General features: G+C 38.5%; 1 protein-coding gene and 1 non-coding gene across 2 annotated transcripts in view; both read left to right on the top strand.

Annotated features, from left to right (window-relative positions):
* The window catches only part of LRP2 (LDL receptor related protein 2), a 224,482-nt gene that overhangs the window by 115,835 nt on the left and 81,264 nt on the right, over positions 1 to 27,383 (top strand). The window contains exons 31-44 of the mRNA XM_064373346.1: positions 111 to 239; positions 5,325 to 5,491; positions 6,450 to 6,593; positions 11,604 to 11,713; positions 12,743 to 12,920; positions 15,290 to 15,503; positions 16,956 to 17,195; positions 19,491 to 19,679; positions 21,578 to 22,498; positions 22,641 to 22,806; positions 23,197 to 23,355; positions 24,502 to 24,788; positions 25,819 to 26,022; positions 26,908 to 27,150. Of these exons, the coding sequence (XP_064229416.1) occupies positions 111 to 239; positions 5,325 to 5,491; positions 6,450 to 6,593; positions 11,604 to 11,713; positions 12,743 to 12,920; positions 15,290 to 15,503; positions 16,956 to 17,195; positions 19,491 to 19,679; positions 21,578 to 22,498; positions 22,641 to 22,806; positions 23,197 to 23,355; positions 24,502 to 24,788; positions 25,819 to 26,022; positions 26,908 to 27,150 (3,351 nt within the window). The remainder of the gene's footprint in view (positions 1 to 110; positions 240 to 5,324; positions 5,492 to 6,449; positions 6,594 to 11,603; positions 11,714 to 12,742; positions 12,921 to 15,289; positions 15,504 to 16,955; positions 17,196 to 19,490; positions 19,680 to 21,577; positions 22,499 to 22,640; positions 22,807 to 23,196; positions 23,356 to 24,501; positions 24,789 to 25,818; positions 26,023 to 26,907; positions 27,151 to 27,383) is intronic.
* LOC135273686 (5S ribosomal RNA) lies at positions 27,230 to 27,348 on the top strand. Its single transcript, XR_010341503.1, has one exon. It is a non-coding gene; the product is annotated as a 5S ribosomal RNA (ribosomal RNA).

Here is a 27,383-nt window from a genome sequence, read left to right as displayed (position 1 = left end):
AACAGCAGCGGTAACAACGTATTTAAGCCCTCCCCACCGCCCAGTACTCTGTTTTGATTTTAATGTGGAGGCTTGCCACTCACCAGGGCTTTCTTCTCTTTCTCATACAGCCATGAATCCGTGTGCCTTTGCCCGCTGCAGCCATCTGTGCCTGCTTTCCTCACAGGGCCCTTATTTTTACTCCTGTGCTTGTCCTTCAGGATGGGGTCTGTCTTCTGATCTCATGAATTGCTTGAGAGGTATAGTATGCTCCTTATGTGTGCTCTGAAGATGGAGCTGGTCATAGTTTGTGCCCAGCAGTGGAAACTAAACCCACTTGCGACTGAATGTGTGCTGTCCTTTGATTCCTTAGGTGTCTGCAGAATGATGTGTGTTGTATGGGGTGATGTCACTGAGTGCCTTGGTTGTAATATAGTTTCTGTAGATGGAGCTCATGTTATCTGTGCATGTGATTGAACAATCGGTAACCTCATATTTTCTCTCACCTGGGTACAGTTAGACTTCTCTGACAAGCCATGATAATGGGAAGTTCTAAATTCTGCACATGAGAAGTAGGTTCTCAATGTTTGTGTTCAATTTTTCATGTCAATTGTCTCTTTTTTTGGGTGGGGGGGTGGGTGGAGATAGAGTCTTGCTCTGATGCCCAGGCTGTAGTGCAGTGGTGCAATCACAGCTTACTGTAGCCTCCACTTTCCAGGCCCAAGCAGTTCTCCCACCTCAGCCTTCTGAGTAGAGGAGACTACAGGCACATGCCACCACGCCCAGCTAATGTTTGTATTTTTTTTGTAGAGACAGGGTTTTGCCATGTTGCCCAGGCTGCTCTCCAAATCCTGGCCTCAGGTCATCCACCTGCCTCAGCCTCCCAAAGTGCTGAGATTACAGTTAGGAGACACTGTTCCTGGCTCCATTGTCTCATTTTTATTCTTGTAACCAATAGTCAATGCATGTTCTAGCCTGGGTCTTCTGACTCCAATTTCAGTACTGTTACTGTTACCATCTGATACTTTAAGAAGGAGAATTGTCTCTGCATGAGTTATTATAAGTGACTATTTGAGCAATTTAATATTTTTCTCATCCTAGAGATATTTTACTGGGTCGATTGAAGAGTGTGTGGAGAATTATACTAAGTACTTAAGAGAGTAAGAAAAGAAGGAAAAGTTGCAGCCAGTTCACAAAAGAGATTTCTTCTGGAGTGTGTATTTGTGTACAGTACACTTAAAAAATAATTCTTGATTGCTTAAAAATCTAAGAAGTTACTCTAAACCCAAGTTTCTTTCATTTCTCAGTGAAGAGGTGTGAATGAATATATTTGGATACTGATGAAAATTGCTGTAGACTTCAACTTAAATGTTTAATGATCACATATTCCTAAATTAAGGGATAACAGAGTCCTAATCTAGAAGGAAATTTAGTCCTAATCTGGAATGAAAAATGTATACTGAATTCAGGAAATTTTTAGTGTTTAGAGATTATGCAGATGTAGGCTTTCTGAAAATCAAATTCCATCAGCATGTAATATTGTGCAATGATACTCTCATGATGAAAGATTTTAATTATTGGTAATTCTCACAGTGGGACTGGCATTTGCCATTTTTCCTCAGAGACTTATTATGTACCTAATCCTGGTTGACATTGTTTAATTTAGTGTGTCCCCAGAGTCTTTCAGGAGAAGATTAAATTGGGCTGTAGACATTTTGGATACAAAGCATTCTTTCAGCACACAAAGATTGTTGAATTGCACATTGGGGGTTGGTGTAATTAACATTACTCTCTGATGATGATTGATAAGTGTTAATTTTAAATAGTGTCTTTTGTTGTTTCACAAATAATTCCACCAGTGGTTTTCTCATGGGTTGACTTTACTGAAGTGGAACTTTTTTGGTATTTCCCAGTTGGTTTCAGAGCACCAGCTGAGTAAATGATTGCCAATATATGTTAACTGAAAAAAGGTTTCCACGTTTTTTTTTTCCCAAAAAGAAGTTTAGAAAACTTGTTAACATTTGTAGGTGGAGACATTTTACTTGATTTGACTGTTGAATAGCTTTTAAAATAGTGTTTACTAAGTGGCTGGAATATATGTGGAAGTGCTTCTGTGATACTGCTAAATATAAAAGCAGATATTGCACAATATTGGCCTTGTAAAAACATGCATTAAACAAGTCTGGAAGCAAAAACACACGAGTGCCAATAGTGATTATAGTTGGGTAGCGGAATTATGAGATGGTTCTATTTATTTCCAATTTTATGTTATAATGAGTGTTTTCTCTATATGGGACATTTTTTATTCTTTAGAATATATATTCCCCATAATGCCAAAACCAAATAAACAAAATTCAAGCCAAACATCACCTCAGCAACCCTAAAATTACTCCAAATACAAATAGACTTCTGACTCAGTCTCAGCAGCACAAGGCACTTGCTTGAGTGATTTTGTGCAAGATAAGAGGACACTCCTTGCCCTTGCTCCAGGGAAGGCTGCAGTGCTGATCAGCTTGTGCAGGGTATGATTTAAGGAGGAACTAGGTTTGGGGGTCATATATATTGTCATTCAATTACAACATTGATTTCCCATTCCTGACTATAGTGTCTTCATGACTCTGCTGACACTAACATTAATGGGATTATGACGTGAAAAAATAGAAGTAGGGAGATAATCTTTAGTATCAAAAGACAGAGATACACTGACCTAGGACAACTTACCTGTCACTACCTCCCGAACTCCTTTCCATCCAACCCTAGATGCTTCTGTGCCTACCCCTTCATGCCGTTGTCATGATGAATTGTAAGGGCTCATATACTCGGTCTTGCCCTCTAGATGCTATGTTCCCTGAGGACAAAGCCTGTACCTGGTCTGTAGCTGTATGCTTATTGCCAGTGGCACTTCTTGGTACATGGCAGCACTCAGTAAATGTTGAGTGAAAGACAAGCTCTCCAATATCCATTTTTGCTCTTTCCCCAGTCCTCTGGTTTTTACCCATTTGGTCCTTAGATACGTGTGCAGTGTTGTGAAATCGCTTATTTTTGCTTTCCCATATAGCACTTTGCAGGCACCTCCCTGTGCCACCTGTTGTCTTACTGGCCACTTCCATTCTATTGCTCCCCTGGTGTCATCCCCCACCATGACGATCACAGTTTCAGCCAGTGCCGCATTAGAGGAGGTCCTGCTTTCTAGTCCATTGCCTGCAAATGTTCATTGGTGGTAAATCTTCTCAATATGCCAGCGCTTTTCAGATAAAGGGCTTGAGACATAATTTCCAGGAAGGAGTAGAAGCAGGTGGTGCTTAAGGGAAGAGCACCATGGAGGAGTCAGGAAGGCCCATATATGATGGATGAGATATGCAAAGTTTTTAGGCCCTAAACAGTGCTTTGGCTGAGAATTACTCCAATTAAGCAAAGGGAGATTACCCATTCAAAAGGGTAGCATCAGGTTTTGAGTGAGTACAAATTTAAAGTTCCCTATAAAATTGGGACAGAGATACAGTTTCTACTGAGCCAAGGAACATTAATAACATATAATCAATAAACAATTAAATGTCTCAATATAATTTCATGGTACAGCTGAAACTCATAATCTAGCATTTTAATTATTGCAGTTAAACCAAATGAAATGAGTGGTAATTTGATACTCAATAAGTAGTACCTGGCTATTTGCAGTGTAGTGATGAAAAACATAGATTTTGGAGTCCAGGAGGCCTGGTTGTGTGACCTTGTTTTAATTGCTTGATTTGATTTCTTTGTGTCTTATTTGCAAACTGGGGGAGACACCTATCTAACCAACAAGATTAGGAAGCTTGAGGGAGATAAATTAAGGGAACTATTTACCTGATATATGCAGTGCGGCACACATTCTCAATAAATGAGAGGTGATTTTTATTGCAATTGCAGTTATTCAGAAGAGACGCAATGTGGAGCAGCTGACAGAGGAAGGGCTTGGAAGTGAATGGGCCAGGGTCTATCTCCTATTATTGTTTCCTGCAGAAGTCACAGAGCTCCTGCAAGTCTCATTTGCTCCAGCTGAAAACAACTTTTCAGACTTGTTGTGAAAGACTATACATTGTAGTACTTGAAAAATGTAAAGCATTGGCCGGGAGTGGTGGCTCACACCTGTAATCCAAACACTTTGGAGGCCAAGGCAGGCGGATCACTTGAGGTCGGGAGTTCAAGACCAGCCTGACCAATACAGTGAAACCCCATCTTTATTAAAAAAAGAAGAAGAAGAAAAAAGAAAAATGTAAAGCATTAATAGTTGCAAAATTTACATTAGATTAAATTTAAATTTGTCCTAGGTTAATAGAGACTGACTTATTTCTCAGTAATAGAAATGATAGGAACAATGAAAAGCTAATGAGATGTGAAAATGAGTAAGGAAAAAGTGCCCAAGTTATCCTGCTGAAGATGTAAAGCTTCCCAGGTTATAAAAATAATGAAAACACCATTTTTAGCTTATGAAAGTTATGTAATGATTAATCATTTTATACTTTGTCTTAATATGTGATATATCTTATCACATCTTAATACAAAACTTAGATTCAAAAAGTTTTCCTTTACTCAGAGAGGAATTTTAAAATAAAACCTGAATCTTGATGGGGATCATAATAAAGATTAAATTATTTTTGAAAAAGGAAATTTTATTAATTATTCAGGAGGCTAAGTGAACTGATAGTTTAAGATATTATGGGAGTGTTTAAGTTACAATGCGTAGATAGTTCTGCTAACTTTGGAAGATACTGTTTATATATTCACCTAGGCATTCATCCATTTATGCAATCATGTGGTCATCCATTTAGTTAGCAAACATTTATTGGGCAACTATTTTATGCCAGGACCTGGGACACAATAATGAGCAATCATTGACCTTTGGGAGTTAAAATCTTGTAGGGAAGACAGACGCTAGTCAAATAACAATTGATGGGATTTTACATTGGATTTATTTATTAAAGTTTCAATAAATACTAGGCAACACTTTGTAGTGTTGTTAATGAGATTTGTCACAGACAGGAAGTGAAAGAACTTTCTGTCTGTGAGGTTTAGCAAACATGGATGGTTTATCAGTCTAAGTAAGGACTTAATGAAGAGTAAGATAAATACCAACCTGCATTGAAAAAGTCTAGACAGTGTTGTATGTGGGGTCGGAGGTCTTGTGGCCCAGCAGCCCACTGAAACCCTGTGAAAGGCCCATGATTGACAAAGTACCTTCTATTTATTGCTGCAATGCTCAATGTCCTTTTAGCCCATATGATTGTCATAGGCTACTGCTTTCCATAACTCTAAATGTCCGGGAATAGTGGCATATGGTTTTGACTGATACTCTTTTATTTTCACAGATGATCAACCATTCTTAATAACTGTAAGACAACACATAATTTTTGGAATCTCTCTTAATCCTGAAGAGAAGAGCAATGATGCTATGGTTCCTATAGCAGGGATACAGAATGGTTTAGATGTTGAATTTGATGACTCTGAGCAATACATCTATTGGGTTGAAAATCCGGTAAGTTTTGAATAACATTCAACGTATATAATTTATTCATGAAGGGCCTGCCTGCACTGATGTTTTCTTATAAGCATACTTTTGTTATGTGGATAAAAGGGAAACGATGTGGAAATTAATTTATCACTAAGGTTTTTGATTCAATGAGGGGTATAAACGTGAGCTTGGCCTGGAGCAAAGATCATAAAACTCTTTAGCTTTAGAATAAGAAACAAATTTAAGCTATTGTGTATTATTTACTCATTTAGCAAGTATTTTCTAGAAGTGCCTACAATTTGCCCTGCACTGCATTACCTGCTTCTTACCACAGAATACATGCCAAGAAGCAGCAGTCACAAAACTTGCCCCTAGAGGAGTCTTAAGCTAGTAGAAAATATTAGGTGAACATAAAAATGATCAAAACTCAAGACAAAAGTAGTAGTTCCCTAAGGGAATTCAGTGTAAGCATTTGATGTGATGCTGGGGCCTTCCTTCAGAATCTTTGCCTCTAAGGTAAATGTGAACACTCCTCCAGTTCTTTTCCTCAAGAGACATTTTCTTCAGCCTTCAGGGAAAAAACCTATAAGAATGGGAAAAGGGCAAGGAGAATATAAATGGGGAAGAAAAGAAAGATCTTTATGTTTCATGTTTATCACCCGTATGCAAAATATACTCCTGGCCTTCTGATCCACATCTGTGACTTAGGTGTTTCTTATGACTCTTATGTCTGTGGTAGTTAAGAACTATCTCTGTAGCCAATACTGGAGAGAGCCTGAATGGTAAGCCTTGTATATTCCTGTGACACACTGAAAAATCATTTGAAGCCTACCCAATGGTGCTGAACCTTTGCTTGCCTTTCCTCTGAGGATGAGGAGTGTTCAAGAAACACAGCAGCTGGCAGTAGCCACAGTGAAGAAAGGGTTCTTCCACAGGAGCTGTGGCCTTGAAACTGCTCACCTCCCCTTGTCTTTCTTTCCAGGGTGAAATTCACAGAGTGAAGACAGATGGCACCAACAGGACAGTGTTTGCTTCTCTATCTATGGTGGGGTCTTCTATGAACCTAGCCTTAGATTGGGTTTCAAGAAACCTTTATTCTACCAATCCTAGAACTCAGTCAATTGAGGTAATGATTCCATAATACTATTTACACAAGCATTGGATTTAGATTCATGTAAACTCTATTCTCAGGAATAGATCTCATATGGATTTTGGAATCATTTTTAAGCAAGAAGAAAAAGGGAAAAAATATTAGTGTTAACTATCAGTCTCCGAAGTGAAGGAGGAAAACCACCTTAAAAAATTCTCTCTTTTTTTTTTTTTTTGAGACAAAGTCTTATTTTGTCACCCAAACTAGAGTGCAGTGGCATCATCTTGGCTCACTGCAACCTCCAGCTCCTGAGTTAAGTGATTTTCCTGCCTCAGCCACCTGAGTAGCTGGGATCACAGGCATGTACCACCATGCCCGGCTAATTTTTTGTGTATTTTTAGTAGAGACAGGGTTTCACCATGTTGGCCAGGCTGGTATCGAACTCCTGACCTCAAGTGATCTACCTCCTTTGGTCTCCCAAAGTGTTGGGATTATAGGCGTGAGCCACCACACCCACCTGGCAAAAATAAATTATCTGAGCTTTCTACTGCTCTATTTTATTTCCTCCTAATTATCAATACCACCTTGTCTCCATAAAAGTATTTTAGGTAATTTACAAAATAATATATAAGAAGATAAATAAAAGTTACATAAGGAATTCAGCATAAAGGGAAGATTATGGTAAGCAGGGATTTTTATTTATTTATTTTTTTTACTATTTTTCCTCATCTAATCTTCAATGCTATTTCAGTTCTCAACCAAATTTATAGTTTGCCTCTGTTCTTAGATGGAAATCTTTCTATGGCTCCAGTACAATTTTTCTAACAGTGAAACATAAAGTAGAACCTTGATTCTAATTCCTTTGCTACTCTCTTCTTCATGATAAGTGTTCTTTTTACTCTCATTCCCAGAAGAAATTCTAGATGAGGCACAGGTATGAAATCACATGAAGGAAGTCGGAGGTAACTTGACTAGTGTTGGTTTGCTCCACTGTGAGAGAAAGGTAAAACATGGAAGGGATTATTAATTCATAATAATTTTGAAAGTGAGACTTCCCAAAGCAAGAAGGTTTTGGAGGGGGATAGTTAGTACTGACAATCCACTGCTTTAGGTGGGCACCAGCTGGCAAGCCAGTTTTTCTTTGGAGCATTCAGAAATAGAAATACTAAAGTTGAGGAAGGTACACAGCAGCCTGGTGGCTAATTTAGAGCACCTGTCTATACTAAAAAACACTTTCTGCAGACTGAAAATACAGCCTATGTAGAGTTCGGTACCATCTGAGGTTTCATGCATCCACTGATGATCTTGGAATGTATTCCCCATGGATGAGTGGGGATGACTGTTTTCATTTCTGCCAAATGAAGAAGTAGGGAAAAGGTGTCCCAGGCAGAGAAAAGAGCTCTCACTGGAACAGTGCTTGAGTTTACAAAGGTCTTTCACTAACATCTGATTTAATCCTCACAACATTCCTGAGGGCAGGCAGGTCTGGTAGCCATTCACAATGAGATGGATATTTGCAATATGCACCAATATCTCAAACCAGGTAGAATCATCAGGTGTTAACATGAAGGGCCCCTTGGGAGGCTCCTCTGGTTCAAGCTCTTTGTTTTTTTTACATAAGAAACCAAGTCCCACAGAAGTTAAGAAATTGTCTTAAATGGTCAGCTTTGCTGCTCTAATTTGGGGCATTATTCTCTCTTTGCACTTTTATAAACTACAACTCCAGCAATCTAGACTGGTTTAACCCTCTGACAGTGGCAGAAAAATTTTTTCACGATTTCAACTAAAAATATCATCCTCCCATTAAATATAGGCAACATCTACTGCCTAAGACCCTTACTACCAAGTTCACATCTCTCTGGAGTCAACCTAGTGCAAAGCTGTCTTAATTCCAAATGGCAATTAATATGCTCTTATTCTATCTCTTGGTATCTTGCTTGGTAAATGGGGTTCTTCTGTTTTAAACTGATAGTTTTCCAAAAGCAGGGACATGTCTTTCCCATTAGTGTTAGGTACAATGCAATAGCAGCCAGTCGGAGAAGAACTGAGCATGCATGTGTGTATGAATTGGAAAGGCCGCTTTAACCACATGAACCAAAACTTTGTAATTACGGCCCGATGCAGTGTGGCACATAGGAAAGATATTTTGATTTGGAGTCCAAAGACCTGGCTTTGAGTCTGGCTTGCTTACTCATTTTATTCATTCATTTAACGAGCACTAGTAAATGCTTTCTATGAATCAGTTGGTCCTGGATATTCAAAGATGAATACAACATTTTTTTTCTGTCTTTAAGTAGCTCACATATCTGTGAGATAGATACATAAACAAACATCTGTGCTCCAGTGTGTGGTAAGACAAGTGAATATAAAGTGCTAGTGATTGGAGGCAGAGGTAAAAGTGAGGGGAGAGAGCATGCAGACTTCCCATTCATGGGTACTTGTGAGCTGAGTCTTGAAAGATGACTAATATGTCCTCCCTTATCCGAGGCTTTCACCTTCTGAGGTTTCAGTTACCTGCAGTGGCCTGAGAATAGGTGAATACAGCACAATAAGATATTTAAAGGGAGAGAAAGAGAGAGAGAGAGAGAGAGAGAGAGAGAGAGAGAGAGAGAGACCACAGTCACATAACTCTTATTACAGTATATTATTATAATTGTTCTATTTTCTGATTATTGTTAATCTCTTACTGTGTCTAAATTATAAATTAAACTTTATCATAGGTGTGTATGTATAGGAAGAAACATAGTGTACATAGAGTTCAGTACTAGCTGAGGTTTCAGGCATCCATTGATGATCTTGGAATGTGTCCCCCATGGATGAGGGGGGACCACTGATTTTATTTTTGCCAAATGAAGATGTAGGGAAAAAGTGTCCCAGGCAGGAAAAAACAGTTGAATAAAGACCCTGAAACATGGAAATGCATTTTGTACCTGGGGACAGCACAGCATTTTCTCCACTCATGAGCTGTTTGACCTTGGACAAATTACTTAACTTCTCTGAACCTCTCTTTTCTCATCTGTACTATGGAGTTCATGGCTGAATAAGTAAAAGTACTTCATAACACTGAGGTATCCTGTAAATACAGAGCACTGTTTCCTTCAAATGATTAATATTTTCAGAAGATCCATAAAAGACCTATGAAAATAATGATCCATGGGCAAATTGCCCTTTTAATGGTTTTATTGGTGTTTCCCACTAAAACCATTATATTATTTGCAATGTAAATGATAAATAATTCATTTTCCAAGAATTATTTTAAATTGTAAATTTATATTATAAATAATTCTTCCAGGTGATTGTTGGATTAATTAAGAAAATAGGAATCGTGTTCACTTGCTGTTTACCTGTATAATATTCCTTTCCCGTTTAACTCCAACTTGAAAATAAAAGAGAAACACTGAAGACATTATTATCCACTAGGGGTAGCTGTGTGCCCATCCACTGAAAGAAATTTTATAGCTGAATTGTGAAGCCTACAGAGTGGCAGTGTGAGAGAGAGCTCTATATATTCCAGAAAACAAGGAAAGGAGCTTTCAATCAAAGAGATCCCTAGTCTTAGGAAAAGGAGAGAGATTATAGCAGAAAGAGGCAACTGAGAAAAAAAAGTTACCTTAGTCCAAGCAGGAGTGAAAGATACCAGACAAAAGAGAGAAAAATGTAGAGAAAAGAATGAGGGAGAGAAAAATATGTGTGTGTGCATGTTTGTGTATGTGTGTGTGTGTGCATGCATATTTAAGAGACAGAGAAATGCAAATGATCTATTTGTATTGAAAAGCAATTTTATAGAAAAACCTTAATGCAAAAATCAACAGGCATTTTCTAATTTCTTACTAGTTGTCTCTTAGACTGTCTTAGATACCTATTAAAATAGCTTCGTTGCCATAAGAAACTTCCTTCTAGTCCAATAAACGATATTTCTATGTGCTGTATCAGGGTCCTGCTAACATTGTGATTATTTCCCCTTTACTGATGTTCCTGGTAAAAAACACAAAAAAATTGCAATTGTAACAGTAAGAATAACAAACAGATAGCATTGGGAAAGCCACTAAACCTTTCTAGGCTTCTTTTTCTTCATCTGTGTTGAGAAAAATAATGGGATCTACCTCACAGAATTATTTGTGAGGATCAAATACAATAATGCTTGCTCTAATACCTCATACGGAGTAACTGACCAGTAGATGGACCAATTAACAATAGGAGAAGTTTACTGAACACAGTTGTGCTGGGTGCTGTGCTAAGTGTTTTACCTGTACTATCTCTTAGTCCCATGGGCTCTCTGCAGAAGGTAATGCTTTCATCCACATTTGACTAATAAACTAAGTTCAGAGAGTTGAATTTATTTGCCTCAGGTTGTACAGTCAGGATCTGGCAGGGCAGAGATTTCAGCTCATGTGTTTCAGCTTAGACTGTTGATCTGGGACAGAATTCACCGTACCTCTGAGTAAATTTGGACTGTTTTGATCAACTGTGTTGGCAGTGACTGGCCACCGAGTGCCATGGCCTGGTCACTGTGGTGCAGGAAAGCTGTGGGCTTCTCATTTGTCTTCCAGAGATTTCTCTTAGCTTTTTCTGAAGGATTTTCATAGTTTCTTCAGGCAGTGGTTCTGATGTTTTCCCAATTGAATCTTCCTTTTATCCATAAAAATGTTCTGTCCTGAAATTTTAGGTGGGTTAGAAGTAGGAACTTGGGAGGTGGTTTTCCTTCTCTTACTCTTTTTTTTTTAAAGATGGGGTTTCAGCATGATGGCCAGGCTGGTCTTGAACTCCTGACCTCAGGTGATCCACCCACCTCAGCCTCCCAAAGTGTTAGGATTACAGGCGTGAGCCACCTTCGCCCGGCCTTCCTTCTCTTACTCTCATTTTCTATTGAGCTAATTTCCTCATTTCCCTGAAGTGCAATAGAGATGATCTGAATCTCATCCAGACCCTCTCTTATCTATCCCTAGTCATGCTTTGGAATTTGTTTTGTATATAAGTTCTCTTTCATCTCAGTTTTCTTTGGTCCTCTTATGAAACTTGGTTCTAATAAGTGATTTTACACTATAGGTTTTGACACTCCATGGAGATAACAGATACAGAAAAACACTGATTACCAATGATGGGACAGCTCTTGGAGTTGGCTTTCCAATCGGAATAACTGTTGATCCTGTTCGTGGGTGAGTATTTGTAAATGGCACATGTCTTCCTTGTGGCATTGCTCTTGTCAGTGTCAGGGCCTGACAAAATGGAAGATTTCAAATTTAGGACATCTTCTGATTTCAGATGTCAACATTTGAAAAATAACAGGTATCAGTGAGAAAGAGAAATAGCTCTGACTATATTTAATGTGCAAGATGTTGTTTGTATTTTGTTCTATGGTGTTCGAATGAACAACACTGGATTTAAAATTAATTCCAAAAAACAAGAATTTTAGAGATTTTAAAATAGCATTGTAAGAATTGACAATATATTCTGACTTTGAAAGGACACAGAAAGCTCTAAGAGGGTATGTAACGTTTGCAATAGACCTTGAAGGATGAGAATCCTTCTAGTAGGTGGAGAATGGGTTGCAACCAGGCAGTGGTTCTTGAGGCCAAGGGAGCAATGAAGGCACAGAAGTATGGTGACACTTAGCATGATTGTGGGGAGAGCTGGAACCAGAGGCTTAGAGTAGGGAGGTGTTGACCACATGGGAGATACAGCAGGTAAGGTCATTTGGGGACAAATTGTGGAGGGCCTTTAATGTCATGCTAAGGAGTTGGACTTTATTCTTTTGAGTACTAAGGAGCAAGCAGGGATTTTTTCTTTTAATTTTGACTTTTATTTTAGATAATAGGGGGTATATGTGCAGGTTTGTTACATGGGTATATTGTACAGAGATAGTGACCATAGTACCCAGTAGTTAGTTTTTCAACCCCTGCCCTCTTCCCTTCCTCCCTACTCTAATAGTCCACAGTGTCTGTTCTTCTCATGTTTATGTCCATGTGTGCTCAATGTTTAGTTCCCACTTATAAGTGAGAACACTGGTTAAGTACCCATCCACATTGTATGCAACAAGATACTGATGTTTCAGCCTTTGCCCATTGGATTATGAGCATCATGAGAACAAGAAATACACATTGTCATTTAAATATTTAAATTATATATGTCACTGACTCAAATCTACCTTCTGTTTTGTTACATGCTGGTGTTTTTCATGGTTGTAGGAAGCTATACTGGTCAGACCAAGGAACTGACAGTGGAATTCCTGCCAAAATTGCCAGTGCTAACATGGATGGCACATCTATAAAAACGATCTTCACTGGGAACCTTGAGCACCTGGAGTGTGTCACCCTTGACATTGGGGAGCAGAAACTCTACTGGGCAGTTACTGGAAGAGGAGTGGTATGAGCACACTTTCAGTCTTTTGGTCTTTATGCTGAGCTGGTGTAGCTGATGCTGAGTGTTCCGAGCTGTCGGGCAGTGGTTGTTGAAGAGTCTTACTTGGTAACTTGCACCAGTGTTTCATTGACCTTTCTCCCAATAACTTCTTTCCCTTGCACATACCTCACCCTAGCTGAAGTCCAGTTCTTCATAGTATGTGCATAGTTCCCTATAGGAAAATGTTTATTAATTTTTCCACCAACCTTCGTTTTTCTTCAGGATAAGTTAATTCCATTTGTCATTTCTTACTTGTCCTTTCAGAGCCATTTCTTTCATGTTTTAGTGATTTCAGTGTTTTCCTTTGAAAGTACTCTGGGTTATCCAATTATAGTGACTAAAAGAATATATATACACACACATATATATAAAATATAGACTATATATCTATAATATAAATGGTATATAATATATATCTATACATATCTATTCTATATATGGCATATAGAATGGATATCTTATATTTATAGAATATAGAATATAATATAGAATATAGACTATATATCTATAATATATATAGAACATACAATTTATATTTCTGTATAGGATATAGGTATATTCTATGTATCTACCTATGTGTGTATGTATGTATATATCTATTTATCTATCTAGCAAGCTTCTGAGCTCACCATCCCCTCATAGCTACACATTATTCTCTAATATTCTAACATGATTAATGCACATGTGAAACTTTATTTACTGGTAATTTTAAGCTCCAAGATTGGGTTCATTACATTCTACAATAAGAAGCAGAAACTATAAAGTCTCATTCACTCATTGTAATACTATTCACTGCTGTGCTTATGCAGCTGAGTTGGGTCTAGGCACATAGACGGTGCTCAATGATAATTATTGAGTAATTAAGCATTGCTTTGGGTATTGAATTGAATATATGCTAGTCTCTTTCTTGCTTTTTAATAGCAGTTATTTCAGATCCTTGACATTGATGCTTTTGATAATATTGTGCAATAGGTTTGGCTTTTAGTTCATTATTTGTTCAACAAATATTAACTTGACTCCTAATATGGACCTATAATGGTGGTAAGCTTTGGAGATTAAAAAGAAGTGGTGATGTGTGTGAAAACACTTTGCAGAGTTGGTGCCTGTGTGCAATGATGAGGGAGCTCTTGTTACATGGCATGGTTTTGCTAAACAAATCTGACAGGACACGGCTTCAAAATCTGTGAGCTTGTCAGTGGTGTGACTCTCCAACCTTTCTCCTAGTCTAGTTCCCTTATTTCTTCTTTGCTCTCCTGGTTTAATTATCACCAAATCCTGCAATCCATCCTTAGCCTTTCACTCATGCCCAGATCTTTTCTGCCACCTCCACCATTCTGAGCAACCTCTCTCTCCAGCCTGGACTAGGCATGGCCTTGAGTGGTGAAGCCTGTTTTCAGGTTGGAGACATGTTTTCTTCATAAAGCCACAATCAGCAAGTTGAATCATGGCTCAGCTTGGAGCCTCGCCCCGAGGAGTAGCTCCCAACACTTCTGTAAGCTTGCTCAGCTAATCTGGTCCTGGTCTCCACTGATTCTGCAGCTCTTTTCCAAGCTCATCTTCCTTATGTTCTAAGTTCTAGAACTTCTGTCAGTTTCTAGGGCATAACCAGTCTTGTGACTGCTGGGCTCCCTTGTCAGGTGTGGCAGTAAAACCACACTTTGTGTCTCTCACCAATACCTAGCCCATATTTCGGCACAGAATTGGCACTTGAGGCAGGTGTTTGGAGTGAAATTAAACCAGCTACAACTGCATTTCATTTTTCTTCCAGAAGCAGACTACTTGTCATTTCCCCTTAGGGACTTTATTCTTGTGGTTCTTTTCCAGTTTATCAAAGCCATTTTGATTAAAGCTTGTTATCTGTTCCAATATAATGGCACCATCTTTGGCCCCGTCCTGTCTTGCTGTCCTCTGTGGTTGTTTGGGAGCATGTTTCCAATGTCTGCTACAGAAATTGTCAGTGAAGGTGCTAAACCCAGGGTCAGTCAGCTCCTGTGCAGTGGCCTGCACTTAGATGTTTGAGTACATCCTTGACCAGAATACCACATGCAGGGACTAGCGGTTTAGCTACCTTTTCTTCACTGTGCCATCTGAAAAGGCTGACTGACTCATGTGAGCTCTGTCTTCATTATCAGTGAAATGGGCACAATGACATTTTCCTGACTTGCTGCTTGGTATAGTTGTGCTTATCAAATCAGAGAATAGATGTGAAAATCTCTGTAAGGGATCGAAGGCTGTATAAACATGAGACATTAAAATTAGGAGAATATTAGTGTTTAAGTGTTCAAAATTTTCACTATGAATCCATGAAACTGATGAAAATTCCAATTCTTTAGATTGAAAGAGGAAACGTGGATGGAACAGATCGAATGATCCTAATACATGAGCTTTCCCACCCCTGGGGAATTGCAGTCTACGGTTCTTTCCTTTATTATTCTGATGAACAGTATGAGGCCATTGAAAGAGTTGACAAGGCCACTGGGGCCAACAAAATAGTCTTGAGAAATAACGTTCCAAATCTGAGGGGTCTTCGAGTTTATCACAGACGCAGTAAGTATTTGTCACTGAAATACATTCATGGACGTATAATGACTATTCACACATAACTTACATCTGTAAACACACACCCACACATAGTTCCATGTACATACACATGCATACAAATTGAAATTACCAAAAAAGTGATAATGAAGTCTTAAGCATGGTTAAGTGCCAAGGGCTAATTTGGCATCTGAAAGACCAGATTGACTTCAGAGTAAGTTTATTTCCTTTCTCTTCCCGTTACTTTCAGTTCCTTACTTTGCTTTTGCTTCATAGCACTCCCTGACATATTATCTGTTTGTCTATTCTTTGTGTTACTCATTAAAATATAACCTCTGTATGGGCAGGCATTTTGTCTATCTTGTTTACTGCTCAACATTCAGTGAGTAGAATAGTGCCTGGCTCATAGAAGGTGCTCAGGAAATATTAGTTGGATGCCTGCTGGGAAAGTGTTAATGGGATGGAATTTTAATCTAAAAGGAATACTTCTGGATATTTCCTATTTCAACATTTTTTTTCAAAGATAATCTAACTTCTGATATACCCCTTTAAATCAGCATTATGATACAGGTATTATTTTTTGGTGTATTTTATAGCTTTAGTCTCCAACCAAAGATGATCAAACAATTTATTTCCTGTCCTATAACCTAAGTTTGTCAGTAGGTATTTTTTTTTTTTTTACTGCAAGTGAAAGAAACACATGCAATAGAAATTAATTTTTTATTCCTATGAAGAATATTCTTTTTAAAAAGTTTTATTTTTCCATAGATTGATGGGGTACAGGTGGTGTTTCGTTACGAGTAAGCTCTTCAGTGGTGATTTGTGAGATTTTGGTGCACCTATCACCCGAGCAGTGTACACCGCACCCTATTTGTAGTCTTTTATCCTGTGCCCCCTCCACCCTTCCCACAAGTCCCCAAAGTCCATTGTATAATTCTTAGGCCTTTGTGTCCTCATAGCCTAGCTCCCACATATCAGTGAGAACATACAATGTTTGGTTTTCCATTCCTGCATTACTTCACTTTGAACAGTAGCCTCCAATCTCATCCAGGTCACTGCAAATGCCATTAATTCAAGGAATAGTCTTTAAATCTTCTTGTTTCATATATTAAAAAAAAAAAAATCACATTATTGATCATGTAATGGAACATATTAAGTGCCAGTTCATAGGAAAATTATGAACAGATTTATATACTGGCCTCCTTAATCCTCACATGATTTATACAAGAATATAATTGAAGCCCCATTCCATAACTATTATACAATGGTTGGGATACTGCTTTCATACCTTTAGGTTGTATAACCTCTAGTCTCTCCAATATTGTTTTTCATTTGTTAACTCAGCTACTATAGGTTGGTTATCAATTTTTAGAATAAATTAGTTGGTGACTCAAAGAAATTTGAGATGGGCTGGCAAGTAGCTAGGATCAAAAGTTACAAATGGATTTTGTTTTCATTTAGATGCCGCTGAATTCTCAAATGGCTGTAGCAACAACATGAATGCCTGTCAGCAGATTTGCCTGCCTATACCAGGAGGACTGTTTTCCTGCGCCTGTGCCACTGGGTTTAAACTCAATCCTGACAATCGGTCCTGCTCTCCATTTAACTCTTTCATTGTTGTTTCAATGCTGTCTGCAATCAGAGGTTTCAGCTTGGAATTGTCAGATCATTCAGAAACCATGGTGCCAGTGGCAGGCCAAGGTATGCCAATTCCAATATAAGTCAGATTTGACTTCCTCTGGGACTAGGCTGAAATCCCTGGTGCCGTGAAAGCATTTCTTCATGTTTGGATTCAGTGCATAATGAAGCTTGCTTTTCTCTTTAAATCAAATGGCACAGCCTAAAGTGTTTTTCAAACTTCAGGGTGTATCAGAATCACCTGGAGGGCTCATGACCACACAACACCAGGCCCCATCCCCAGATTTTTCCAATTTTGTAGTCTGGGGTAGGTCCAGAGCATCTGCACTTCTAATAGGCTCCCAGGGCATGCTGTTGGTGCTGGCCCATGGATCACGCTGAGAACCCCAGGCCTAGAGCAATATACAACGTGGCATGGGTTTGCAAGAAGTACTGAACTGTGCCCTGTTTCTGACTATTAATGGAGATTCGGGGTAGAAAGTATACTACTATTTAATATGGTAATGAAATAGTCCACAAATATGATTTATTAATATATATTTGGTGAATTGAAGCAAAAGAGTTCACAGTATTAGTCTCTCCTTAGTAATCGTATTTTGCAGCACTTTGTGCTTACATACTGTGAATGTATAAAATGATCACTTGCTTCCTAGATGAACCAAGGTTTTTAGGTGTACCTTAGCACAAGAGGAACTAAGAGTTTTCTAGCATCAGTAGGAGAATGTCACAGGCTAAAGATAGATACAGAGAGCAGAAAGGAAGGCGAAAAGGATGAAGTGAATGAACGGGTGGAAGAGATGGTCAGAAAAGACAGAAATGCACCTAGTGGAAGGAGTCAGAGCTTCCAGGCCCACACGTCCTCCTGCTTGATGGTCATGTTCACATGGACTTATGACTCATCTTTGTTTTCCCATATCTAAAAAGTTATGGATCTAAGTTATCATCTTGTAAAAATATTACAAATTCAATAGTTTTTCCCCCCAGCTTTTCATTAAAAAAATTTCAAACACAGAAATGTTGAAAGACATAGCAAATATCCTCAGACTCCTTACTAAGATATAACAGTTGTTAACATTTCATCACATTGGAGTTCTCAATCTGTGTGTGTGTGTGTACATGCAAAAATATTCACATTCATTTTTTATGAACCTTTTGAAAATAAATTTTAATACCATGCCACTTTACCCCTACATATGCTAGCACACAGTTTCAAAGGGCATTATTTAATATTCATAATCATATTTCTCCAGCTGGCCTCACAACATTTTACATATAGCTGTTTTGTTCCATCCGAGATCTAATCAAGATTCATGCATTGCACTAGGAATATCTCATTAGTTTCTTCTAATTTGGAGTACTTGCCTCTAGCTTTTTGCTATGACATTGATGTTTTAAAGAGGCAGACCTGTTGTCTTCGAGAATCCCATGCTGAGGATTTGTCTAAATATTTAGCTTGTCTTTCATTTTCATACTGCAATTCTCATGAAATGGAAGTTAGGTCTCATTGCTTGATTAGATCAAGGTTAAATACATTTAGCAAGAATATAGGTTATGCTGTGTACTTGATACAGAATCTTATTAGGAAGAACATAATGTCAGCTTGTCCTGTTCTTAGTGATGCTTGAGTTTGATCACTTGGTTAAGGTGGTCCCTGCTATATCACTGCTTTTCAGAAGTGTATCTTTTTCCTTCTTAATTTGTGTGAAATCTATGCAGTCACTCTTAGGCCCTGTGAACATCTTGCCTCGCAAGCACCTTTTACCCATTGGTTTTCGCAGCCATTGATGATCCTTGTCTGAAATAATTATTTAATTGAGGATTGCAAAATGGTGATTTTCTTATTGTAGCATTCCCGTTACATTTGTTAGGTAATATTCTTCTATAAACGAAAGCTCTTTGTTTCTCCCTGGTTTATCTTTTAAAAATTTATTATCATTTTGGGGTCAAATTTTTATCTTTTTAAATTCAGTATGTTATAATCAATTACTGTAATCCCTCTTTTGATGTCCTAGTTGATCCACTTTGGCCAGGCAGAGCCTCTTCAAGTGGCCACCGGTATACGCCTTGTATCTTGGTACAATGAGATGTTTCATGCTCACCTCATACCTTTCCTGGCTAACCCTATAATCAGTATTTCTCCTGGGATCCACAGCTCCATATTGTGGGAAAGAGTATTTAGAAATCAAGATGTGGATTGTAGGTCTGCTCACTGCAACTGGGAAAAAAGGGTTTCATTTTGTAATGGGGAGATGCTCAGAGCAGTGGGGTGGGAATGAGGGTTTGAGAAGAAGGGCAGACATTTAAAAGTTCTAGTTTCAGTGGCAGCATTGTTTAATGATCTTTTCTCAACTGTTCCAGGACGAAATGCCCTGCATGTGGATGTTGATATGTCCTCTGGTTTTATTTATTGGTGTGATTTTAGTAGCTCTGTGACATCTGATAATGCAATCCGTAGAATTAAACCAGATGGATCTTCTTTGATGAACATTGTCACACAGGGAATAGGGGAAAATGGAGTCCGGGGTATTGCAGTGGATTGGGTAGCAGGTATGTAAGCTGTATGGTGATTTTAATGTGTTTGCATCTCTGTTGTCTTATTTTATGCTAGAAAAAGTTTAGCCTAACTGCATGTGCTACAGATTTGGTTTTCTAGACAAGTATTAAGATAATTTAAGATACGTTGAATCTAGATTAAGCTATATATCTATTTGATAAATGAAATGGTGTTTCAGTTTACAGATTCATGACAAATTAATCCTTATCATTTTCTTCTATTAACATAATCTGAAGACAAAAATGTCTAAAATATTAAATTATGTGGATTTTTTTTCACTTTGATTTATACCCAGTTTCTGCATTAGAAATTTTCTAAATTTTCAAGACAAAGGGATAAAAAATATAAACTATGGAACAGCATTCATTTACTTTAAAGTTGAGAATTTTAGTTACCAAATTCTTAATTGCTTCCTTTTGTTCATATATAAAAATTATTTAGATTATGAGATATTTTATTAGTAATTTTATTTAACTGCCTGTTCCAGTATTACATTAACTTAGTTGTATTGATTCATGCACGTAAGCTTGAATTACCAATCATTTTTATCACTCATTTGAGTAAAAGTACAACTCATAATTAGTGCTATTATATATTTTGGAATACAATCCAATTCTACATAAAATCAGTAACATTGGATCAAGCTTGGTAAGTGTCACTTAGAAATACTAGCATGTGTTATGAAAATCTAAGTACTATAATAAGAGTTTATTGCAAAAAGTAAATATGGTAATATGGTTAAATAAAGCTTTAATTGGGTTCCTAACTCTCATTCCTGATTACAAATTACTATTTCTGAGGGTGTAGATAAAGCAGTAGTCAGCAAACTATGCCTTGCGAGTTTGCAACAGGCTGCAAAAAATGCAGCGTGTTGCCTGTTTTTGTAAATAAAATTGTACTGGAACATAGCTATGCCCATTTATTTATGTATTGTCTATGGCTGCTTTCATGTTACAGTGGCAGCGTTGAGTACTTGTAAAAGAAACCATATGCTCCACAAAGCCTAAAGTATTTATTATGTGGTCCTTTTACAGAAAAAGTTTGCCAATCCTGGATTAAAGGATTGGAAGTGAGCAAATACATAAATAGCAAGTAGAGTTAGGTAATGAAAAATCTATCAGTAACATATTTTGCATTGGCCTGATTTCTCTAGAGGTGGTTTGAATCAGATACAGGAACAAAATTTGTGTGTCTTGGTAGTAGTATTGATAGTTGAGCAACAGGCTTTCAACTACATGGAATCAGTAATTTGGGATCATTCTCTAAATACTATCTTCACAAAGTTATCTTTTTATTCTAGCATTACATTGTGCTATAAGGCCCAAAGCGAAATGGACTTTTGTTTTGGTAGCTTTTAGAAGGTCCATGGATGAAAACGCCAACATTAGTTAGAAGGACTAAGGAAAAACTTCATGTTAACCTTAAGCACAAAGAACATTTGATAACATCAGTAACAACCTGAGATGCTGCTGGTGCTCCCTCTTTGCTACTTTTATCACATTGGGGTAGAAGTTATGCTATGACAATGTATACTTAGAGTCTTTCAAGTAGGTATTAAGCATTTAGTGCTTCAGGTAGAAAAGGAAGGACATTCTGGAAAATATACCTTTCAGTAGAAAGTAGGTTATGATGTTGCTATGAATTCTAATCTACTTTAGGAGCTGAAGGTAGGTACATTCTCTCTAAATCTGCAGACTCAATCTCTATAATTCCTAGGAGTAAGTATTTATTTTTCTAAGCCTAGACTGAGACATTTATTTATCATCTTGGAAAAGACAACATGTAGTGACGCAAACCTTAACCTTATATATTTTGTTCTGAATTTGTAAAGTTCTCCCCTTTTTTCTTTTTGCTTCTCTATTGATCAGCATGCACTTTCATTTTCCTGTAGGAAATATTTATTTCACCAATGCCTTTGTGTCTGAAACACTGATAGAAGTTCTGCGGATCAATACTACTTACCGCCGTGTTCTTCTTAAAGCCACAGTGGACATGCCTAGGCATATCGTTGTAGATCCCAAGAACAGATACCTTTTCTGGGCTGACTATGGGCAGAGACCAAAGATTGAGCGTTCTTCCCTTGACTGTACCAATCGAACTGTGCTTGTGTCAGAGGGCATTGTCACACCACGGGGCTTAGCAGTGGACCGCAGCGATGGCTACGTTTATTGGGTTGATGATTCTTTAGATATAATTGCAAGGATTCATATCAGTGGAGAGAACTCTGAAGTGATTCGTTATGGCAGTCGTTACCCAACTCCTTATGGCATCACTGTTTTTAGAAATTCTATCATATGGGTAGATAGGAATTTGAAAAAAGTCTTCCAAGCTAGCAAGGAACCGGAGAACACAGACCCACCCACAGTGATAAGGGACAATATCAACTGGCTAAGAGATGTGACCATCTTTGACAAGGAAGTCCAGCCCCGGTCACCAGCAGAGGTCAACAACAACCCTTGCTTGGAAAATAATGGTGGGTGCTCTCACCTCTGCTTTGCTCTACCTGGATTGAACACCCCAAAATGTGACTGTGCCTTCGGGACCCTGCAAAGTGATGGCAAGAGTTGTGCCATTTCAACAGAAAATTTTCTCATCTTTGCCTTGTCTGATTCCTTGAGAAGCTTACATTTGGACCCTGAAAACCATAGCCCACCTTTCCAAACAATAAATGTGGGAAGAACTGTCATGTCTCTTGACTATGACAGTGTAAGTGATAGAATCTACTTCACACAAAACTTAGTCTCCGGACGTGGCCAGATTTCCTATGTCAGCCTGTCTTCAGGAATCCATGCTCCAACTGTCATTGCTTCAGGTAAGTGCACTCCAGGCGCTGCTTGTCCCGGAAGTAGACACAATGGGGTCAACACACATGGATGACTGAGTGTTTCTAATGCATATTGAGACTCTAATGCCTTTGTGTGTGCTTGTGTGTGTGTCTGCCGGTATGTGTCCAGGTATAGGGACTGCTGATGGCATTGCCTTTGACTGGATTACTAGAAGAATTTATTACAGTGACTACCTCAACCAGACGATTAATTCCATGGCTGAAGATGGGTCTAACCGCACTGTGATAGCCCGTGTTTCAAAACCAAGAGCAATTGTATTAGATCCCTGCCAAGGGTATGCCATCATCTTCTTTGTTATATTTCTATCTGCTTATTTCTCAAAAGAGTGGGGCCTGAAATGATGTTCATAGACAGCCAGTGTGTTATGAGCTTATAATAACACGATGGCTACAGATTCAAAGGTGAAAGCACATTGAGTGGTTTTACCTGGGAAGGAAAGTGCAGCGTGTAGCTCCCTTTGATGGCAGAAAGGTTGACAACATACTAGTGAGTCAACACTCTGACTCAGCAGATCCCTTTTGGATGAGTTGTGTAAGTAGAAATGGGGTTTCTTTGGCCATGTTACTGGAAATTTGCAATTAAAGAATGTTGTCCTTTTTCTTTGTTTTTTAAAGGACTCTGAGGTTTCCTGTGAATTAATTGTTGACTCCTTTTGTATGACTAGGTACCTGTACTGGGCTGACTGGGATATGCACGCCAAAATCGAGAGAGCCACATTGGGAGGAAACTTCCGGGTACCCATTGTGAACAGCAGCCTGGTCATGCCCAGTGGGCTGACTCTGGACTATGAGGAGGACCTTCTGTACTGGGTGGATCCTAGTCTGTAGGTGTCTCTGGTTACTCATGTGGGTGTTAAGAAGGATTTTTCCTCCCATTTCCAAAGAAGAGGGATTTGCATCATGTGATGAAAATATAATATGCCAGATAGACATTAACAAAATTTATAGAATCAGTTTTAGGAACTATATTTATATTGTAACTTGGTGAACATACCTGTGAAAGTTTATCTATATCATGCATTGAATAATTATGAATGAAAAGATATCTAAAGATGCATTACTAAATATATCTATAATTTCAGCTATAATTATAAATGTGTCTTATCAATTAATAACTACAAATGAAATTACTCAGTTTACATTCTGCAGGCCCTAGGTAACTGCCATCAAATCTGAATGACTTTAAATGCCGCGTTCAGTATCTGTTAGAAAATTCTTTTCTTTACTCCTTGACTTTTGGTCATCTTTTTAAATAGACTCTTTCTTCTCTGGCAAGGTTCTCCTCAGCGCATTTTCTTAATATTTTCCTTTCATCCACTCTAGTTTTTTGTGTAACTTCTCCAAGTACCCCCCAAATGTTTCACATTCCAGTCCTCCTAAAGGAATAGTTGAAGGGATGAAATGATTTTTGCCTATAGTGGCTGGTGTCTACATATCAGGAATCTTAATTTTTCTTGCATATTTCTTTGGAATTTTAGTCTTGTAATGCCAGGCACCTAACATCCTGATCTTTTCTTTATTCTCCTATTTGAAACAAAGCAGTGATGCTTTGGGTCTAAGCTTGGATTATTCTAGGTAAACACCACAAGGTACTCAATAAATGTCAAATTGAAAATGCCACTAAAAACGTGGGATAGAAAAGTTTTATTGTGCTCAACTCTGAGTTCCATGCATTACATGAGTTATTTCACATTTTCCTGTTTCTAATGTCAACCTGGTTCCTTTTGTAGGATTACTATTCATATTTGGAAGTCAATGATTTTATATAGGCCATTATTTGATAAGCAAACAAGACCTTCCATAACCAGAAGAAACATTTCTAGCTGCCATATGCCCCACTTGAAAAGAAAGTTGAGGGGCTTGCGTAAACAATGATGAGGCCCATACATTGGGTTGCCAGTTGAAAACTTAACTCATTTGAGATTTCAGCTTTTTTATTTTTTTTATTTTTATTTTTTGCTTCATTTTAGGCAAAGAATTGAACGCAGCACTCTGACGGGCATGGATCGTGAGGTTATTGTCAATGTAGCTCATGCTTTCGGCTTGACTCTCTATGGCCAGCATATTTACTGGACTGACTTATACACACAAAGAATTTACCGAGCGAACAAATATGACGGATCAGGTCAGATTGCAATGACTACAAATTTGCTCTTCCAGCCCCGGGGAATCAACACTGTTGCGAAGAACCAGAAACAACAGTGTAACAACCCTTGTGAACAGTTTAATGGGGGCTGCAGCCATATCTGTTCACCAGGTAAGGCATTGACCATGAAAATTGAAGCATGAGAGTAATGATCACAATACCAATTGGTAAGGAAAGCTGAAGCACTCACCAGGAGAAAAAATATCCAAATTCTCTTTGATTTTAGCGTAATTTATAAAACAGACCTGGGGCTATATTTTGAGAGGAAGACTTTGGTAGACTTATTTTCTATTCTATATGGAGCCCTTTTTATGAAGGCATTTTTGTTTTATTTTTGAGATGGAGTCTTGCTCTGTTGCCCAGATGGAGTACAGTGGTGTGATCTCGGCTCACTGCAACCTCTGCCTTCTGGGTTCGTGCAGTTCTCCTGCCTCAGCCTCCCGAGTAGCTGGGACTACAGGTGCACACCACCATGTCCAGCTAATTTTTGTATTTTTAGTAGAGATGGGGTTTCACCATGTTGGCTAGGCTGGTGTCAAACTCTTGACCTCAAGTGATCTGCCCACCTCGGCCTCCCGAAGTGCTGGGATTACAGGCATGAGCCATCGTGCTCTGCTTATGAAGGCATTTTAAATACAAGCTTGATGGAGTTGGAAAGAAAGATGAAGGCCTTGGATGCCCTACTTAATGTCTTGACTAGGAATTCCATCAATGAGCCTATCTTCCTTATAAAAGGATTTATATTTTCTGCTTAAGAGGTATTATTTATAGTTTGAAATATTTCTGGTGATATTTGCAGGTGGGATCTTACATGCTTCATCATGCGTTTTATAAAGAATGACAAATTCATGGGAAGATGTGCTTTTTGATGTTGTTGCTTTGCAAATTATGCGTAGAAGAGAGAGTCGTTGATATTTCCTGTTGTGTAGAAGGAATCAGGCCTTTATTAGAAATTGGTGATTGCTCTTCTTGATGGAAAAGTGACTCAGAATATAGTTGAAAGGTTAATGGGCAGAATTTCCATGGCTTGTCTTAGAGAGCATTTAATGTAGACACTGTTGCAAGTACTATTGTGGAGGAGGAGACAACGTGAATGGTGGCTGCATCCACTTTTGCTTCTTCTGGGACTATCTTCATTCAGGTCCAAATGGTGCTGAGTGCCAGTGTCCACATGAGGGCAACTGGTATTTGGCCAACAACAAGAAGCACTGCATTGTGGACAATGGTCAACGATGTGGTGCATCTTCTTTTACCTGCTCCAACGGGCGCTGTATCTCGGAAGAGTGGAAGTGTGATACTGACGACGACTGCGGGGATGGCAGTGATGAGATGGAAAGTGTCTGTGGTGAGTTGGCACTTTTGGTAGGAGCTAATGACATCTTGATGTCGAGTGTTTGGTACAGAATCCTGCTGTATGTGAATGGGTTTGAAATGTGTGCCTAGGCATCCTGGTAGAGCTGAAAAATGTTTCCTCTGATAATCCAGACTGTTTCTGTTAAATCACCTCTGTAGTGGTTAAGAGCACAAGCACAGTCATTATCCTGGTGATTGCATTTGTAATCTGTATTGCCCTGGGAAAATTACTTAATGTCTCAAGCCTCAGATGTCTCATCTGTAAAATGGAGCTACTACTAGGGTTCTTGTGAGGAGTAAGAGAAACAATATGTAAAAAACCCTTAGCATGAGACATGGTACATGCTAAGCGTGGCTTAGCTTGGGACTAAGGAAATGTATCATTTTACTAATTTTCATAGCACAAAGGTCACTATTTCAATAATTTTATGAAAATAATTTCCAATCCTCAGCTTCCATCTGAATGGAGTGAGCAAAACACAGTGGACTTTCTCAGGGAGTTCTGAGGTTTGGTTACCTTTTTCTAGCAGACTGTGATAGGGGCTAGGAGTTTTTATTTTCCTGAAATAAACTATAATTGCATGCTTTTCTGTGGGTTAAGATAAATTGAGAATATAGAGAAATAGAATGACTTTGATTTGTGCTTAAATTACTTGGTTTGTACATAAAACGATTTGTTTAAGGAAGGTATACAACATGTTTTGTTTAATCTGAGTAATTTAAAAGTGTTATCTCACTTTGCATGCAGTCCGTTGTGCAGCGTTTTTTGCCTTGGAAGGTAAATTCGAAGTGTCCCTTTTATTTAATTGTATCTTTTTAAAAATTAGGATAATGCTTTAATAGAGAGGGTTTGTTCTCATGTTTTTCCTCTTCTTAGCACTCCACACCTGCTCACTGACAGCCTTCACCTGTGCCAGCGGGCGTTGTGTCCCGTACTCTTACCGCTGTGATTACTACAATGACTGTGGGGACGGCAGTGATGAGGAAGGGTGCCTGTTCAGGGACTGCAATACCACCACGGAGTTTATGTGTAATAACAGAAGGTGCATACCTCATGAGTTCGTCTGCAATGGTGTAGACAATTGCCACGATAATAACACTTCAGATGAGAAAAATTGCCGTAAGTTTATCTTAAGTGCTTATTGTGCTTTTGGGTCTCTGAAGTCTTGGATCGTGGGAGATGATATAAAGACAAAGGCGTCTACAGCCATACCACCCTGGACGCGCCTGATCGCTTCTGATCTCGGAAGCTAAGCAGGGTCGGGCCTGGTTAGTACTTGGATGGAAGACTGCCTGGGAATACCAGGTGCTGTAGGCTGTTAAATATAAAATATAATAAACAAACAAACAAAC

Source organism: Aotus nancymaae, unplaced genomic scaffold, assembly GCF_030222135.1.
Source record: "Aotus nancymaae isolate 86718 unplaced genomic scaffold, 86718_ANA_hifiasm-v0.15.2.pri h1tg000008l, whole genome shotgun sequence".
Classification (NCBI taxonomy): domain Eukaryota; kingdom Metazoa; phylum Chordata; class Mammalia; order Primates; family Aotidae; genus Aotus; species Aotus nancymaae.
Note: the sequence above shows the minus strand (reverse complement) of the source record. Positions and strands in the feature narration are given on the sequence as shown.